The sequence below is a fragment of the Elaeis guineensis genome, chromosome 16 (assembly GCF_000442705.2).
Source record: "Elaeis guineensis isolate ETL-2024a chromosome 16, EG11, whole genome shotgun sequence".
Taxonomy (NCBI): domain Eukaryota; kingdom Viridiplantae; phylum Streptophyta; class Magnoliopsida; order Arecales; family Arecaceae; genus Elaeis; species Elaeis guineensis.
Window position 1 is genome coordinate 38,376,155 of NC_026008.2, and position 19,165 is coordinate 38,395,319.

The 19,165-nt window shown below is 35.0% G+C and overlaps 2 protein-coding genes across 3 annotated transcripts; one reads left to right on the forward strand and one right to left on the reverse strand.

Moving 5' to 3' along the window:
- Window positions 1–320: 320 nt before the first annotated feature.
- Window positions 321–11,748, reverse strand: LOC105059611 (triosephosphate isomerase, chloroplastic). 2 transcript variants are annotated; one of them, XR_003802720.2, is made up of 10 exons: window positions 11,467–11,748; window positions 10,162–10,188; window positions 7,822–7,891; window positions 7,099–7,222; window positions 6,006–6,090; window positions 5,717–5,849; window positions 5,327–5,500; window positions 3,955–4,037; window positions 2,568–2,692; window positions 321–458 (listed from the first exon to the last, which is right to left on the reverse strand). XR_003802720.2 is itself a non-coding variant. In XM_010942980.3 (9 exons), the coding sequence occupies exons 1-9, from the start codon at window positions 11,635–11,637 to the stop codon at window positions 2,636–2,638; spliced, it is 924 nt and encodes a 307-aa protein (XP_010941282.1). In that variant the 5' UTR covers window positions 11,638–11,748; the 3' UTR covers window positions 2,388–2,635. The 2 variants fall into 2 exon arrangements, 1 of the variants encoding a protein (XP_010941282.1); XM_010942980.3 differs by lacking the exon at window positions 321–458 and having other exon boundaries at window positions 2,388–2,692.
- Window positions 11,749–14,897: 3,149 nt separating this feature from the next.
- LOC140854267 (uncharacterized) lies at window positions 14,898–15,530 on the forward strand. The gene is made up of 2 exons (XM_073249810.1): window positions 14,898–15,127; window positions 15,191–15,530. The coding sequence occupies exons 1-2, from the start codon at window positions 14,898–14,900 to the stop codon at window positions 15,528–15,530; spliced, it is 570 nt and encodes a 189-aa protein (XP_073105911.1).
- The last annotated feature ends 3,635 nt before the right edge of the window (window positions 15,531–19,165 follow it).

The following is a 19,165-nucleotide window of genomic DNA, read 5'->3' on the forward strand; positions in this document are numbered from 1 at the left end:
CTTTCGACTTATTCTTTTTTAAACAATGCCTGAATGATTCATCGGTCTTCCATTTTATTTCATTTTAAAACATAAACATCATCAACAAATGAATTAAAAAAAATAAAATATTATATAGTTTGAATGTATGTATTATCAAATTAAAAATAATTTAAAATTTCACACAAATATTATATAGTTTGAATGTATATATCATCAAATTAAAAATAATTTAAAGTTTCTGGATGAGCAAAGTATTACAACGATGGTGCACCAAGCATCATATGAATAAAAATAACAAACAAAATAGATGACATCAGAAAGCTCCTTCTAACATTCACCATATCTCATGCTGATATACTGATATTGCAGCCTCCAAAATCTGACGATCCAAAAATTTTCAAGCACAAGTGGCTCACGATCAAGTCGACAAGGACAGTTTCAAATCTTTGCTGGAAGTTCTACCAGAAGATCTGTGTCTGGTGTCAAGTCCCACATGTTCAGATGAAAATGTAAGAAAAATAAATCATAGAATCTTAATAAAAACCTGATGGAAAGAAGACAAGAAAAAATAAAAGCTCGATCGTAATGTATCAGAAGAAGCGGAATGTAGGGACACCTAAAATTTTCTTATAATTCATGTAATATTATGTACCATCAATGCCAACTGTATGAGTCTGATGCGCTTTGAGGAAGATTCAAATTCTCCAGTATTAGAACATATTTTTATAGACCTCTCAAGCTAATACGAAGCTTGCAAGATAGCTCTAACCTCTTAAATGACGAGCGGTAGCCTCGACCGAGAAGCTAAGCGTCACCGCCCATGAAGAAATTGCTCCACCCCATCATCACATGATAGAGGGAGAGAAAGAAGCCTATCAAAAAAGCAGCATCCCGCCCCTATTAAGTCACAGGACATCCCTTGACCACTCCCTATTAAGTCACAGGGCGCTCTTTAACCGCTCCTGTTAAGTCATGGGTGTTTTCCTTTTCAAAGACATCCAGACGTGTAATGAATTCATGGGACTAAAAGTATAGACACTAAAAATATAAACTCTATGCCGATAAACAAAAAATTTTCAGGATAAATACAAACTCGTAGTTCAAAAAATTTCAATTTATTATATGTAGTCTATATTTATTATTCGAGATTTGTGTTTATTATAGAAGAATTTGTATTTATCCTAAATCCATTTGTGTTTATTATTTAGAGTTTGTATTTATTCTGGGATGGTTTGTATGGACTTAGTGTTTATCCTATCCTTTTGTTGTTTATCCAGCATGGACCTTTGAATCACTCAATTTTTTGATACCGAGTTTGTGTTTATTCTGAGCAGTTTATGTTTATCATCTCAAAGTTTGTATTTATTATCTAGGATTTGTATTTATTCCAATAAAATTTATACTTATTATTCAGAGTTTGTATTTATTATTTAAAATTTCTATTTATTATTCTGAAATACTTGATATTTATCCTACCCACAATTGTGTTTATTCTATCCAGAGTTATTTACAGTTTGTATTTATCCTATCAATATAAATGTAAACAATGAGAAACAACAATAAGAAATAATGAGAATACAAATTTTTGAATGTAATTCATATAAAATATTTACTAATGATCGATGGGAGGTTTGGGAAGAGAGGAGATGGAGGTCACGAGGTGGAAAACTCAGCATGGGAGGAAATGAGACGGCGATCACGAAAGAGAGAAGAAGAGAGAAGGCATGAGTGAGAGGCTACCGAAAGATGATGGCCACAAATGGGAGGGGAGAGAGAAGAAGAGAGGAGCCATGGGTGGAGGGGAGATTACTGAAAGACAACGGCCATGGGTGGATAAGGGAGAGAGAAGAAGAGAGGAGGTGGATGGGGATTATCGGAGGACGGTAGCGGAAGAGATAATAACGGTCTCGCATGCTGGCCTTATATCACGTCGCATCCTATTAAATGCTTCTTTTTTTTTAACACATCAGCTCAACTACCGCCCTCCGAACTCCTCCGTTAGTTTATAAAAAAATTTTGAGATGCGCGCCTATCCAATGGAGAGGGATCCAACCAAATGGAAGCTGGGATCCTGTCGGGCAGAGCCTAATCTCTCTCTCTCTCTCTCTCTCTCTCTCTCTCTATATATATATATATATATATATATATATATATATATATATATGAATGTTTTTCTAGTGGGTAGAAAAGAACACTACAAAGAACAACTAGTCTTGTACCAAAGAAAAGATCAACCAAGTCCATCATAATGGTATTCATCAATCAAAAGCAGACAGCTTCACCTGTTTGTGATGATTAAACATCCCAACAGCAACTCAATAGGAATTAATAGTGTGGATCTTCCAGGCATAACACTAAACAACTAATTTTTGAGAGAGAGGGAGAGAAAGAAGGAGACCATAAAGTTGGCGACTGTACCATGTCAAGAATTAGATGGCTTTGTTCATGTATTACATGGCTTTTATGGCTCTATACCAGTAACGAAGACCAAGTACTAATCACGCATTGGAGAAATCAAGGCAAACTTGATCGGTCAAAACAAGTTAAGAACATGATTTTATTCATATGACTTGCTACAGAATTACCAAAATCACATTGTGATGAACTGCCTCCTGGACATTATTCGTGCTTATCTCCAACTTCAAATGGATCATCATGCAGCAACCTTCTTCGAAGTAACAGAGTTAACAATTGTGCCAAATTCTGGACCCTGCAGAACCAACAAAAACAGCAATGCTTATCTGCAGCCTGTTGTGAAAACAACTAAAGAATGTGTACAAGTTAAAATCTGTCATTATAAATTACAAATGCATAAAAATCATCGATGTTATGATGCTACAAAACTAACTACAAGCTTTAAGCCTGCGCAAGGCATGAGCTTACACCTTTGTCTGAAAATGGGACCTTGGAATTAACCAGCATCGATTACCCTGGGAGAAGCCAGAATTGCTTCATCTATGGCAGGCTGGAATACGGGTTACCAGTTTTGGTCCTCCATTAGTTTCAGAACTAAAGATACAGATAAATTTCACCATAAAGTTGCAGTGCTACAGAATACAATAGACGTAGCTTGAAAAAGGCAATAGCACTTTATCCCGTGGTAACTGAAAGCAAAATATTGATCATTTGTCCAGAGATCAAGGGTAATTAATATACTTGTTCCAACTTGCACAATATAATTTATATGATTTCAATCATTAGAGCAATTTGCATCATTTTCTGAACTTTTTGCTTACGATTGTATTATCACACATTCATGAGTTAGCGACACTGTATTATACCATTACTTGCATAGTTTGTTGGTGGAAAACTGTCTTACTGCTTCTCTGTGTAACAAGTTTTATCCGACAAGTAAATTGGTAATCAAATTATCTTGAGAGACTCTTGTATGAAAAAAAATAGGTTACATTGTCAATTTCTCTGTCTTCCATGAAATGAAGAACTAGATTATCTCTTCAATGTCCAGTATAGCATCTTTAAAATGGTTAGATGCATCAAGTCTGGTATCGCTGATTTAGATGTAGACTATGGTTAGGTGTGTATTTAGGTTTAGGGCAAATTTTTACTAATTGTTTGATTTTATATTCAATTACTGCTATAGCTTTTCAGGGGTCATAACTTGAAATTTGTGTCCACTACCATATATGGTTTACGTGGCCTCATAAGGCACATCTGTTGGACCTATCATGGCTGGAAACTTTTGTGACACATTAGGAATGTTGATAGTTTTAAAAAACAAAAAAAATAAAAAATTCTCGTGGCCCATTTAGTTGTATGTTTGGGTTAATGAAGCAAGCCAATTTGAGTCAAGGTTTTAGGCTCTGGTTGGTTGTTAAAAAATGATGGAAAAAATGGAGAAATTTGCTTTTCAGTACTTGATAATACAACAAAAATTCAGGGAGAGAGAACCAAGGAGAAAATGAAGTGACCAAACTTTCCCCCATGAACAGCAGCAGTTTCCCATGAGCATACCTTTAAAGATGCGCCTCCAACAAGAAATCCATCAATATCTTCTTGCTTTGCAAGTTCTGAACAATTGCTCCCATTCACGGAACCTATAAGCAAAGCTTTAAATTCAATTTTTATATCTTTATGGGCAAATGAATTAGAAAGTGGTTAAACACTGAATACAAAACTATCATTACATACAGAAACATTAGTAAATCCTAGAAGATGAAGCAGGTTGGCATACATGCAAATTCTTCCTGGAAGCCTACCATAAGAATATCTTAGCCACCAGTCAATTAAATAGGTCAACATGGATATATAGTTATCAAATATGAGGAGAAGAAGTTGATAAATTAGTTTCTGCCACCCATGAAAACACAGATGCACAATGAGGCACCAACACTAAGGAATTGCTCATGAACAAAGTTTTGGAGCTAAGCTGTCTCAGGGATTATCTGGTTAACCTGCACTGAAATCATTCTGCATGCATATGCTCACATAACAATATGTGATGGTCATGATTGTTAATGATAAGACATTTCTTGGAAGCAAAAGTCACATTTTATTTCTTTAGCTCTTGTTGACCTCCACAGCATCACCCACTGCACACACACACACAAAAAAAAAAAGGTAGACTGAAAGATGAACAAAATTAAAAGGAGGATACACTAAGTTGGAATTTTCCTACACACAAAAAAGAAAGGAAGAGAAGAAGAAGCAAAGAAAATCGCTGAATCACCCCAACCTATTGGAATTCTAATGTGTTATATACGCTTTGGCATCTGTATGTCAAGAATTCTGCTATATTGATGAAGAAACTTTATTTAGTTTTCTTTTATTTAGTTCTCTTTCTGCTCAAGTAGCGACTGGGGAAAACAATCATAAATTTTCATTTATAAAAAGATGGACTTTATGTTCCTACTGAAGAAAATCACAAAAAACTTACCATCATGTGTAATATATCAAATGCTAACCAAGGATTCAAGTGCTGACAACTTTGCTGTTCCTTGCCAACAGGGTGTTTGCAGTGGGCACACATTTGTTGGGCTCAGATATTGGCTGAACACAGAGTATTTATATCACAGGATACTGACCCACGAAGTTCTGGCTCAGGTCAATATGGCTCAGTACATCTCAGCACTAGGCTGAATTTAATAGAAGGAAAAAAAAAACTTATTTTTGGCACTGCCGACACACCCATCAGCACTGCCAGTTGAATCTTATTACTGACACATAACAACAGTAACCTCACTGATCAAATCACAAAAACTGAATAATGACAACATGACACATTTAGAACCTAATGCTATCATCTCATAGTAATGGATTCATAAATCAGGTGTACAAGAAAACCATTATGGAGATGAAGAACAAATATACAGTTGCAAACAATTACCTCCATAGATGATACGAGTACTGGATGCAACCTCCTCAGAAATATTCTTCTTGAGCCAATCACGAACAGCACCATGTACTTCCTGAGCCTGCTCAGGAGTAGCTACTTTTCCGGTGCCAATAGCCCACACAGGCTCATATGCAATTACAACATCTTCCCAACTTGTGATACTATCTGAACAAAATAATGAATAAGCAGACACATTAGAAACTATTACGTCCTATCCTGCTGTGGCAACATGGACAGAAAGTAGTGATATGAAAAGCTTGAATTAACATCATAGCCCTAAATAGGAATGCCACGTGAATGAGGATTCACAAAGCTGATACCAAATAGTTGAGACATGGCTTGATGGTTATAGTTATGGCAAATACAAAGACAAAACATCACCTGCAAAAGCCTTCATCTGCTGAAAACAGACATCAAAAGTTTTCCCTGCTTCTCTTTCTTCTAACTTCTCTCCTATACATGCAATAACCTTAAGATTCTGGCTCAGGGCATATGCAGCCTTTTTCCCAATAAACTGAAAGTTAGAAAAAAAAAAAAAAGCTTTTTTCTGTTACAAATTTAATATTCTGATAAGTGAATCTTAAATCCCTAACCTTGTTTCAGCAAATACATGACAAGGCTCATTAACTCATTAATATGTGGAAAGCAATATTCATTCTCTACATGGTACCTTGTCAGCCTCACCAATGATATGTCTGCGCTCAGAATGCCCAAGAATAACCCACTGGCAACCCATATCTATCAATTGCTCTGCACTGTAGATTGTCAATTGAAAATTAGAAACTTCATCATGGCAACAACTAAATGGTCCAAGAAATTATTCTGAAAAATAGAATCAGAAGACAACAAGAGACTGGCTACATGCATACTAGAGAAAGCAAATATTTGTTATTAGATCTGTCAACAGATAAAGATATCTTAACTAGTAAATAAAGCATATAAATACTTCAACTTGCATCTCGATATTCCATATCATAATGCAGAGAGAGATGAGCTAATGGTAAAGGTAATATCAAAAGATATTTGTGTTTTTGTCTGCTGATATTTTAAATTCAAATTAGTAGCAGGCAATAAATTTATGTCATTTAGCACTCTGGAAATTTAAATAGTCAGGTGCAAGTCATAATTCATCCACACACCGTTTTCACCAAACTTTCCTAGCAATAGTGCCCTGACCCTTCTATCACCAACTCAAGATCAGGGATAGATTGTCCCATGCTCCAAATTGCTTCCATGCACAGTTCTCATGTGAAATGGACAAAGAAAACAGATTTTAGTTATTTATTGATTTACTCTTATGAAGGCCATCCTAAAGAACTTGGTGCAGCTCTTTGTTTATTGTTTAAAAACAGAAGCAAAATGCCAGTTGTTATTTAGGATAAACATCAGTTATCCATTAACATTAGCAAGGCTGTGCATGCACCACACAAGCTCTGCGTACATGAAAGAACATTAAAAGTATAAGAAAAATAACTATTAGACTTAAAATGTATCTACAACATTATTATGTTGCATTAAAGTTACCTTTTCTTAAGAGTTATAATCATATTTCTAAAGCATGCACAATGGGATAACAATCACATTTTTGTTCTTAAATACAGAAAACAAGGGTGCAAAAAAAATGTCAACCATGCCCCAAGATTCAAAATTAAAACGATAGGTGGTAACCACTGCCAAACAAGCCACAGGAACAAGTTTATATTGTTTCCACAGAAAAAAAAGAGACAAAAATGAAGAAAGTAAAAGGTTCCAATTGACATTGCCTTATTTCTCCAGTGAATGCTCCACCTTTTCCAACCCAACAATTCTGAGCAGAAATCTCAATACGATCGGTCAATGAATTCTTGACCTGGTCAATATAGACAAATGGTGGTGCTACAACCACATCTGCATGAACAACATGAAAAATAAATCAAGAGACCTTGCAGAATTAAATTAATAGATGATCACCAAAACAAAAGTTAGGTTATGGTTAAACAGCCACGAAATTCTGCAAATTAAGAAGTTATTAGTCTTGGGATAATTCAAAGAAGCACATTAGATTTAGATGCATTAATCACAGAGCTAGCATAACTTGCACAACTAAACTAGCATTTTCCAGTAATGCTGGGTGAGCCCATTGTAAGCATGGTTTTCAGCCTCTAAGATCTCAACCCAAATATCAAGTTGCATTGGTATCAAGCAATTCACATATACAATAATCAGTTATTATATAATCACATTTTTGCAGTATTAACATGTTGATATTTCAGTTGTCATGCATGGATCAGGCTATTGAGATATATATAAATGATTTTAAAATTCTTCAGCTTTCCTTCTCCATTGCAATAAGCAGATATATATCAGCTCATCTTGGTATTTAGACACATGCCAAGCTTACTGAGATTTCTAAGATCAAAAACTTCAACTGTGAACAAAGGGCCTACTCTACGGTAGTAGCATGTTGAAGCAACATAAAGATAGTAAAGAGAAACAGATTGTCTTACCAACATCGCTTTCCATTTTACCACCATTCAAGTCGGCAACAAGTTTGCTAATAGAATCCTTTGTTCCATTCTAATTAAAAAAAAGAAAAACATTAAAAAAATTAGGTGAAACAGTAAATTTAGAACGAAGATCTTCTGAACGAACACAAACTCTAATATAAAAAGAAGTTAATCTTGGAAGAAGCTGACAGCAAGATTTGAAAGTCAAATGACAAGATTTATCAATGTTAAGGTAAAAAAGTCAAACCACAAAATTTATCAATGTCAAGGAAACATGAATTATAGAGATCAATTGCAATGAGTGGAGATCATATGACTGGGCTAGAATGCTAGCAAAACCATGATGCCATTCTAAAAGCAAATCAATAAGAAATGGAAAACTCGTTGCCAATGAACCATGCTTTCAACCATTTTTAGCTTATGCATTTTACTACATGATGCAATGCATGGTGATGCTACTACATCACCATACTTCTTATGTGGTTCAAAAAAGGTTTACATGAATTACTGTTATAGCTAATGTTCTAAAGCATAATAAAAGATTTAAAGAAGCTTATCTCAAGAATAACGAGTGTCTAGAATGAATAGAAAAAGTGATCTTAAGCATAAATAGTTGGATAGAATTAATCGGACAAGCATCAGCCAGAACACTTGGTGTTTTCTCCACGAGTATCTTCCTGTCAAATTTTTATATCTTCCAGATGATAGAACCTTTTAGTATGTTATTTCTTTGACGAGAAACTAATTTCTTTCAAAAATACATGTTAACAGTTCTGCTATTCCACTTGGATTATGTGACATGTATATAGTTATTGATCTTCACAGTTTTAAATAAGCTGTAAATTTTTCCTGAACAACTAGTTTCTAGGTAAATCATGTTTTCTTAGCCTAAACCCAAAGTCAACCACCACATGTCTATTTGTCTAATTGTCATGCTTTATAACCCTCTGTACTAAGTCTCACTTAGACTTGCTAATGACTAATAGGTCCCTTGGAATGCCTAGTCTCCAAAATATAACATTCCAATGAGATTTGTGGGTGCCTGAACTGTTGCATCCTCTTATGATCCTCTTACTCAGCTCTCCTATCCTCACCTATCTCAGTGAAAAGAGTTGTGGAGCAATGTGATTTCATATACCTTAATGGTGAGTTCACAAGGGATATAACTAATTTCTACATCCAACATTAAATTGAAGTTGAATAAAGCACAAGCTAATCCATATTTATTAGCAAAAATTTATAAGCGATTGTGAACAAAGTTTTAAATCTTATGGTACAGAGGTGTCTCAGTTTCTCTATGGAACAAGGCACCCTGCTATCCTACTGTCTCAGCAGTCATCATGGTCAAGCATCCTCCGTCTCTCTCCTCCTTCTTTACTTTATTCATTTCTTTCTTTCTTTCTTTGTTTCTTGTTGTTGTTTCTTTCCTTTCTTCGTTTTCTGCCTTTCCTTCTTTGTTTTTTTTTCCCGCTTCTTCCTTTCTTTCTTTCCTTTTCCTTCTTCCTTCTCTCCTTCCTTTATTTTTCTTCTCCTTTTCTTTCTTTCTTTCCTTTTTCTTCTTTGTTTTCTTTCCTTCTTCCTTCTTTCTATCCTTTCTTTTTCTTCTCCTTTCCTTCCTTTCCTTTTTCTTCTTCTTTCTTTCCCTTCTGCTTTGTTTGCTTCCTTTCTTTCCTCTCTTCCTTCATTCCTTCTTTTTTTTTTTTCTTTTCTTTTTCTTCTTCTTTCTTTCATCTAGTCCTTCTTTACTTTCTTTTTTTTCTTCTCCACTCCTTTGTTTCCTTTTTCTTCTTCTTTCTTTCCTCTCTTCCTTCATTGCTTCATTTTTTTTCTTTTCTTCTTTCCCTTCTTCCTTTCCTTCCGTTATTTCTTTTCTCTTTTCTTCTCATTTCTCTACATGGATGGGTTTCGAAGTCCTGCTCTCATCCTAGACCATCTTCTCACAAAAACGAGACAGACAGCCAAGACTTCCCCCATCCTATTATGGCTTAAAACTTTTGATTTTGAATAACAAGTTCACTTCCTATATAAAGTTCCCACGGCCATCACTACTACCATTCTTTGAACCTAGACATAATACCTCTAATCATCCATGGGTGCAATCCCAATATTGTATTTTTAATCTCATCATGTAAGGTATTCATAATACAATCACATGCCAAAGCTGACTTCTCCATGCTATGACTCTATTAAAGAGACAATAACCATTTTTTTCTCTTCTTCTATTCACAAGGGAATCAAATTTCTACTGATCAATTAGCTATTGGCAGTATTGACTCTTAATAAAAGAAAAAAGAAAGGTGGAAAAGAAAGATAGAGGATATAAAAAGAATTTATACTTACACATTTCCAATTTCCTCCAACAAAAAACTGCAAGCACAAAGAAAGCAAGGTATTAGAAGCAGAAAAGATTATCAGGATCTAAATTTCATGTGAAAATAGTTATCTTCATATATGATGTAAAATGATGAAACCCTAGATAATTTTTTCTTAAAAAGAAAATAAAGTACGAAAAAGTTACACTTCATTGATCAGATACAAAACAAGAATATACCCAGTCATGTTACAAAAAAACTTAAACATTACATAACAATTATTTATCAGAGAGAGTGTTTTTTAAATTCCTTTCATTGCATAATTCTGGAATTCATCTAAGAAAGTTATTTCCAATTTTCTAAGATTTTCAGGATTGCTCGATCCCAATCTCTCCAACTCCATCCTCCTGCCTCCTCATTCAGCGGCCAGCAAACTAATGAAGTCATCAGGTGAATTGCTTTATCACAACATAAAGTTTCCACGTCAACTGTTACTATCTCCCAATACTTGGCATTCAAGGTTACCGTCATGCAACAAGCTCACTGTACCTTGGTAGAGTGTACCCATCAGCAAGTATCACAAACCACCAACGCACAGTTTTATGATTACTGATTAATAAACCACAATGCTTGGTGATATTCTCTCAACATGGTCAAATCCTTATTGATACTCTGCAGTTTTGATGCAAGACTCACTGGATATTATTTTTTTTACATAAATGTGAGATAACTAAATTCAGTTGTGTATTCACATAATCACATATTCATTAAATACATCAATCCAGAATCAAACACAATGACGCTATTAAGTGTTCCTGATCTTAACAAAAGGTCAGATTTCACAAAATCAGATACAGTCCACCCTCCAAAAACATTTTAAAATTTACATATAGTTACAGAGAATCTATCAAATTCATTCTTATTATAGTCCTTGTCAACACAATCACCGCTAATAATCGTTCTCTCCAAACCAATGACCAAATTGACATAGACTGCTTAGACTGCTGCCAGTCTAATATGAATATGATCCCTATCTTTGTACTCCCTAAGCATTAATCATGAAAACTGAAATAAGGTATTGCCATGGTGTGTGTGTGTGTGTATATATATATATATAACGTTTCACTTAAATCATTCAAAAGATCCAGATGTAAATCTAATCTGACTTAATCCAGTTCAAAGATTGTCGCTATTCCCATGTCCACGAGATCTGAAAGGGTAAATAATAATAATAATAATAATAATAATAATAATAATAATAATAATAATAATAATAATAATAATAATAAAATAAAGGAAAGATGAAGAAGAAGAAGAGGGGAAAAGGGATGACCTTTCCGGTTCCGGCCATGGCGACGACGCGTCCGGGAGCTCTAGGAGTAGAGAAGAGGCGGCGTTGAAAGCAAGCGCGATGCAAAAAGAGGACGGAGGACAAAGACGGGGCGCGCTCGCACGCGAGGCGGAGCCCCGAGAATCGAGGTGCCAGAGATATCGCCACCGCCATTGCCTTCTTCCCTTCCGCCCTTCCTCCCTCTCTCACTCACCCCTCTAAAGACCACACCAACCACCGGGAACCGGGGAAACGAAAAATATAGGGAGAGAACGGGGAGGCGGTCATTTTGGTCGTTGCCTCTCGTTCATTTTATTATTATTTTATATGGAGAGAGATTTTTTTTTTTTTTAGATAAAAAAGAAAAAGTAATAATTGTATCGGATAATGTCCTCGGTAGTCCTTCCGACACGTGTTTCGGAGACTCTGGCAACTGGCAAGTTGGCATAGGAAATTGATGCCATAACCATTTGTGTGTGTGTGCGTGCGTGTGCGCGTGCGCGTGTATGTATATATGGTGGAGTTAATAGATAAACTGAAATGTAATTTCATTTATAGATGAAGTGGGTTTAACTGGTTGGGGCCTCACCATGTGCATGGGAAATTAGTGGTTAGAGTTGTTCTATAGATTTTGGACCATTTAATAAAATATTATCATATTATTTTATAATTTAAGATTTTAAAATTTATTATTTGATTAAAATATGAATAGAAATAAAATATATAGTTAATTATAATTAGTTATTTTTAATCTAATTTTTATTGGGTTTTTTAAAATCATTGGATGAGATGGTGATTGGTGATGTTTTCCTGGGTGGCCCAAATTCACCGGATAAAATAGTCCCAACCAATAATTTCTCGCATATAATGGGCGCCGCAGACGGAAGAAATTGGAATCAGCATGCATGTGGCATAAGGTGATTGGTGACGTTCACAGGGCACTAGCGGAAAGACCCAATTATATTGTGAAAAGTGGATTGACGGCGGCGAGATGCCAAGTTTTTTTGAAAAAAAAAGTTTCAGGTACCAGTGAGATGGGACGTGAATGCTCACGGGATGAAAAGCTGGTTCCGGGAGCAGCATGGAGTTGGAATAAGAATTTATTCAGAGGAAAAAAAAAACTATCAGGTCCTAATTTGATTTGAAATTATTTTTAATTATTTTTAATTTTTAATTAAATTAAAAAAATTTTGAACCGTAAATAATTTATTTTTGAATCTCTATCGTCTACTATTGCCATATACTGCTGTTTAAGTCCATTCAAATGATCGAAATGATCTTGACACTTTTGGAAGGAAAAATTAATCCTTCAGAAACTTACTTAGCGATGAATTTTTAGATTATTTACAAATATCGTCCCTCTAATTTTCTCAAATAAAATATTTTCTTAACGCCACATCCGTCGTCGCCGTCGCCCTCGGCACTGGCACCTGACGCTGAACCTTTTCACTCCATCTCTATTAGCAGTGAAAGTGGTAATATCTCTTTTATACCCTCTATTTTTTTCTCTCTCTTTTCCTTCCTATTTTTTTCTTTTTCCTCCAACCTCTCCGTCGTTCGTATGATTCTTTGGATCCATAGCACGGTCTCGGGTGATCCATCTTTATCCCTATTTTGTTGGTTCCAAAATACTACCATCCATCTTTAAACCAAAAAAAAAAAAATATGGTCTCCTTTTTTTTATTTATAGTGTTTTTCATTTATTATATAAGTAAATAGTTAAATATATTCTTAAGTATTTATTTATTATATTATTTAATAGCTTGATATGTAGATGAATGACTGATATCTGCTTCATATTCTCTTTATCAATATGTTATACTACACATTATTCATAAAGCAAATAATTGTAGATGGATTGTCATATGGTGGTGGCAAAATACGGACAAGAAGGGAACATATTGAGGGTGAATCGAGGGAGCACATTCGATGAAATTACAGATAGGATATGCAGTAGGTAGGGTATAGATAAAGACATTCTGATACTGAAATATCAGCTTTCCATCCTAAAAAACTCTATGTTTAAACTCAAGAATGATGAGGATGTCCAACGCATGCTTGATTTTCACATTGCACTGAAGTCTCCGTCAATAGAGATCAATGTGGAGACCAACTTTAATAATAGATCAGAATCAACTCGTCTAATTGAGTCAAAGTAAAATTTTTTTCTTTAATTTTTTTATTATTAATTGATTCATTCAAATTTCATTGTCCACAGTACTTATTTCATGTTTTTGATAGCATACTTGGTCCACAAGACGTTGGGAGTATAGCTCTCACGATCACAGCTTCATCCCAAGGTTCTACATCTACATCCGGTCTTCAATTAGTTAGATCATGGGAGAATGTCATAGCAGGCATTGGTCAGTTATTTAAAGATGCAACTCATTTTAAAGAGGTACTAAAAAATTATTCAATCGCCTATAACAAAGATTATCAATTCGTCAAGAATGATAAACTAAGAGTTACTATCAAATGCATCAATGAAAGTTGTCCATGACGACTATATGCATCAAGGGTTGAGCAGCAGGAGACTTTCAAAATCAAAACATTCAATAACACGCATACTTGTGGCAGTGGCGTTGGGAGGGCCGAACATCCAAAGGCATCGAAAATATGGGTTGCGGATATAGTGCTTCAGAAAGTTAGAGACATACCATTGTATAGACCAATTGATATTAAGAAGGATATTCAAAAAGATTTTGGCATTCATCTTCCTTACAGGCAAGCTTGGCTTGGTAAAGAGGTTGCTAGAGTTACATTACATGGTGAAGATTATGCATCATTTGATCTCTTGCGATGGTATGGTGAAGCAATGGCTGAGACTAACCTAGGAAGTTTATTTGTACTTGAGTATCTAGATGGACATTTTGAGAGGGTGTTTATATGTTTTCATGTATATTTAGTTGGATTCAAAAGTGGATGCCGTCCTTTATTGTTCATGGATGGAACCCATATCCTTAATAGATATGGTGGTGTAATACTCTCAGCAGTGGCACTTGACATTGAGAATGGGATGTTTTCACTAGCTTTTGCTATTGTTAGTGCAGAGAATGATGCCAATTGAGTTTGATTTTGTGAGAAACTCCATAATGTAATTTATAACAATGAAGATTCTTACTATCATCAATTATGTTTTATTTTAGACAGAGCAAAAGGCTTGACAAAAAGTGTGAGGATTTCATTTTCTGATACTACCCATGATTATTGTTTGCGGCATCTAAAGGAGAATTTCAAGAAAAAGCTCGATGGGTTGTCTGCAGCACAAAGAGAAAAGGTGTTGAGCCTACTTGATAGCGCAGCTTATGCAATACAGATATCACAATTCATTGGTTATATTAGTGACATAAGAGAGATTTCACCGAAGGCATGTGAATGGCTTAGATATTGATCACTAGCCAAATGCTCTATTTAAAGGAAAACGATATGGGAAGATGTACTCTAATGTTGTGGAGTTATTTAACAATTGGGCGAAAGAGGCACAACAACTTCTAATAACTCCTATGGTAGACATGCTACGATACAAGATGATGGAGTTAATGCATGAGAGACGTGATCACTCTCACAAATGGCAGACATATCTAGTTTCTAAGATTGAGGAGCTAATAAATATGAACATTGAAGATGGAAGGGGTCTTACAGTCCAATATTCGAATGGCGAGTGGTTTGAAGTAGTCACGGATTGCCTATACGAAGTTAATCTTAACACTTGTACTTATTCATGCAGGTATTGGCAGGTCTCTGGTCATCCTTGCTCACATGCATGTGTAACGATAATTAGAAAGCATGAGTCAGTGTATACATATGTATCTGAATTTTTCACAGTAGATGCTTATCGGAGAATGTATGAGCATGCCATCTTTCCTATTGCGGATATTTCTAAACCTACAAGTGTAAAACGTGAGGATCTGATTATAAAACCATCTATAACCAAACTAAAGGCAGGAAGGCCTAAGAAGAAGCACATTGAATCCCAACCAGAGGAAGTCCATCCGCTTAAATGTGGGAGATGTTATAATGTTGAATACAATCGGAAGACATGCAATGCCCCAATAGCTGAAGAATAAGTATATCTTGAAGCCTGTATGGTTATGTTTTGTTGACACTCATATATACAGGGAGGATGAAGTTATAAAAATTAATTTTTTTATGAAGTTAATTGATTATTTTTTATTTTTTCAGATTTACTCTCTTTTGGATGCAGCTCAACAATTGTCCAAACAAAGAAGGATTTCAATGTATCAAGAATCTATATTTTTGCGGCCTTTTTGATTCTTGAAGCCTGCATGATTATGTTCTGATGACACTCATATGTACAAAAAAGATGAACTTATAAAAGTTTTTTATGAAGCTAATTGATTGTTTCTTATTTGTTTCAGATTTACTTTCTTTTGGATGCAGCTCAACAGTTATCCAAACAATGAAGGGTTTCAATGTATCAAGAATTTATATTTTTGCGGCTTTTTTTATTCTTGAAGCTTGTATGGTTATGTTCTGTTGACACTCATATGTATGAAAAAGATGGAGTAATAAAATTTTTTTGTAAAGCTGATTGATTGTTTCTTATTTGTTTAAGATTTATTCTCTTTTGGATGCAGCTCAACAGTTGTCTAAACAATGAAGGATTTCAATGTATCAAAAATCCATATTTTTGCGATCTTTTTTATTCTTGAAGTCTGTATGGTAATGTTCTGTTGACACTCATATGTACGGAATAGATGAACTTATAAAAGTTTTTTTATGAAGCTAATTGATTGTTTCTTATTTGTTTCAGATTTACTCTCTTTTGGATGTAGCTCAATGGTTGTCCAAACAATGAAGAATTTCAATGTATCAAGAATCTATATTTTTGTAGCCTTTTTGATTCTTGAAGCTTGTATGGTTATGTTCTGTTGATACTCATATGTTCTATTGAGACTCACATACTTATAGAAAAAAATATAGTATATATATAATTACTTTCATCCAAATGTAACCAAATTACATCCAAATGTAACCAAATTACATATGAGCTATTGATATTTTTGTGCTTTATTCACTTCTATCAATGGAAATAGATTATTGAACCTACAAGTACATTGTACATATAAATAGATTGAATAATAGTCAGCTACTACGCAACCAGAGATGAAAATCTGAAAATGCGAAGGGGGTTCGTATAACCAGAGATGAAAACTGGATAAGCAGACATCAAAATTGGATAACCAAACATGAAAATTGGATAATCAGAATGAAAACTGGATAACCAGACCACCAACTCTGGCACGAAGATGAACTGGCACGTTAGCTCAGCACATAATCTGAGCATAGAACTGTGTAACCTGAATCTATAACACAAATCCGAATATAAACTTGTACATGTAAGTAGCTTGAATAATAGTCAGCTACTACGTAACCAGAGAAGAGAACCTGAAATCTGAACATGGACACGCTAAGTGGGTTTGTATAATCGGAGATGAAAGCTGGATAACCAGACATCAAAACTAGATAACCAAATATGAAAAATGGATAACCAGATATCAAAACTGGATAATCAAACATGAAAACTGGATAACCAGATATCAAAACTGGATAACCAAATATGAAAACTGGATAACCAGACTACCAACTCTGACACGAAGATGAACTAGCACATTGGTTCGGCACATAACCTGAGCATAAACCTGTATAACCTAAACATTAAGTGGCACATAATCTGAATATGAACTTTTGTATCTATAACACAAACTTGTGCAACCTGCAGGGGAACTAGGAGGATTGTACATGTAAGTAGCTTGAATAAGGGTCAGCTATTACGTAACTAGAGAAGAGAACCTGAAATCTGAACATGGACTTGCTAAGTGGTTTCGTATAACCAGAGATGAAAGATGGATAACCAGACATCAGAATTGGATAATCAAATATGAAAACTGGGTAACCAGATATGAAAACTAGATAATCAAACCACCAACTCTGGCACGAAGATGAACTAGCACGTTGGCCCAGCACATAACCTGAGCATAAACTTGTGTAACCTAAATATTATGCGGCACATAACCTGAATATGAACTTGTGTATTTATAACACAAACTTGTGCAACCTACTGGAGAATTAAAAGGATTGTACATATAAGTACCTTGAATAAGGGCCAGCTACTATGTAACCAGAGAAGAGAACCTGAAATCTAAACATGGACTTGCTAAGTGGTTTCGTATAACCAGAGATGAAAGATGGATAACCAGACATTAGAATTGGATAACCAAACATAAAAACTGAGTAACCAGATATGAAAACTGGATAACCAGACCACTAACTCTAGCACGAAGATGAACTGACATGTTGGTCCGGTATAGAATCTGAGCATAAACCTGTGTAACCTAAACATTACGTGGAATATAACCTGAATATGAATTTGTGTATCTGTAGATTCGTATAACCAGAGATGAAAGATGGATAACGAGACATCAGAACTGGATAACTAAAAATCGAAACTGGATAACTAGAATGAAAACTGGATAACCAGATATCAAAGCTGGATAACCAAACATTAAAACTGAATAATCAGAATGAAACTGGATAACCAGACATCAAAACTGGATAACCAAACATTAAAACTGGATAACCATAATATAGACCTGTGTAACCTAAATAGAATATTATGTAATCTGAATATTACTTGGATAACCTATCCATGGATATGTGTAACCAACTTAACTAACCATAAAAATTGTCTTAACATAAATCTGTGTAATGAGGAATAAAAATTGGATAACCAGATAATCGACTGGCACATAAGCTGCAGCTCAACAGTTGATCAACACATAATCAGACAACTGACTGGCATGAAGAGCAGATAAACAGTTAGCTTTCAATAAATTTCTTTAAAAATAATTATTAGTTATATAATTATATTTTAATTATTCATCCACAAGTTAAAATAATTGGTGACGTTCACAGGGCACAAGCGGAAAGACCCAATTATATTGTGAAACGTGGCTTGACGGTGGCGGGATGCCAATTTTTTTTTTTTTTAAAAAAAATCAGGTACAAGAGAGATGCCAAGTTTGGGCCGCGAATGCTTACCGAAGGAAAAGCTGTTCGATGGTTCAGGGAGCAGCATGGAGTTGGAATAAGAATTTGTTCGGAGACCAATAAAGGAACCCATGAGTCATGCAGGCCTGTGGCTTGGTTGAGAACGTAGCATTCCATCTTACCGGATTTACGGGTTGTTATGTTTTTTTTTGGCCTGTCCATGGAGAGGGACGTTACGTTGTCAATTGATCGGTTCATGAGGAGCTGGTTGGAGAGATACAAAAATGACAGTCCGGTAGGGTAGATTATTTATTAGATTTACCAGATCTACAGTAAACCTAGGGTAAAATGAGGTCATCCAATAATTTCATCCTAAGATGAAATAAATCCATTTAAAATGATCTCACTCCAGATTCACAATAGATGATCTGGTCCATTAAATAATTAGCTGTTAGATAGACACCACAATGTGCCCTTTATTAGCCTCTACAAAATGCAATATGCTCTGCTTGTTCCATATGGAATTTACTTTGATAATGTGTAGACCTAGAGATTCTATCTCAATTATCTTATTACATATGGATCTTACTATAATTACTAGGAGATGTTGTAGGTTCAAAGTCATAGTTGAGGTAGACATGATCATTATTTTCATCCACTGCTACTTGCTCTACAGGCTTATAAGGCTGAT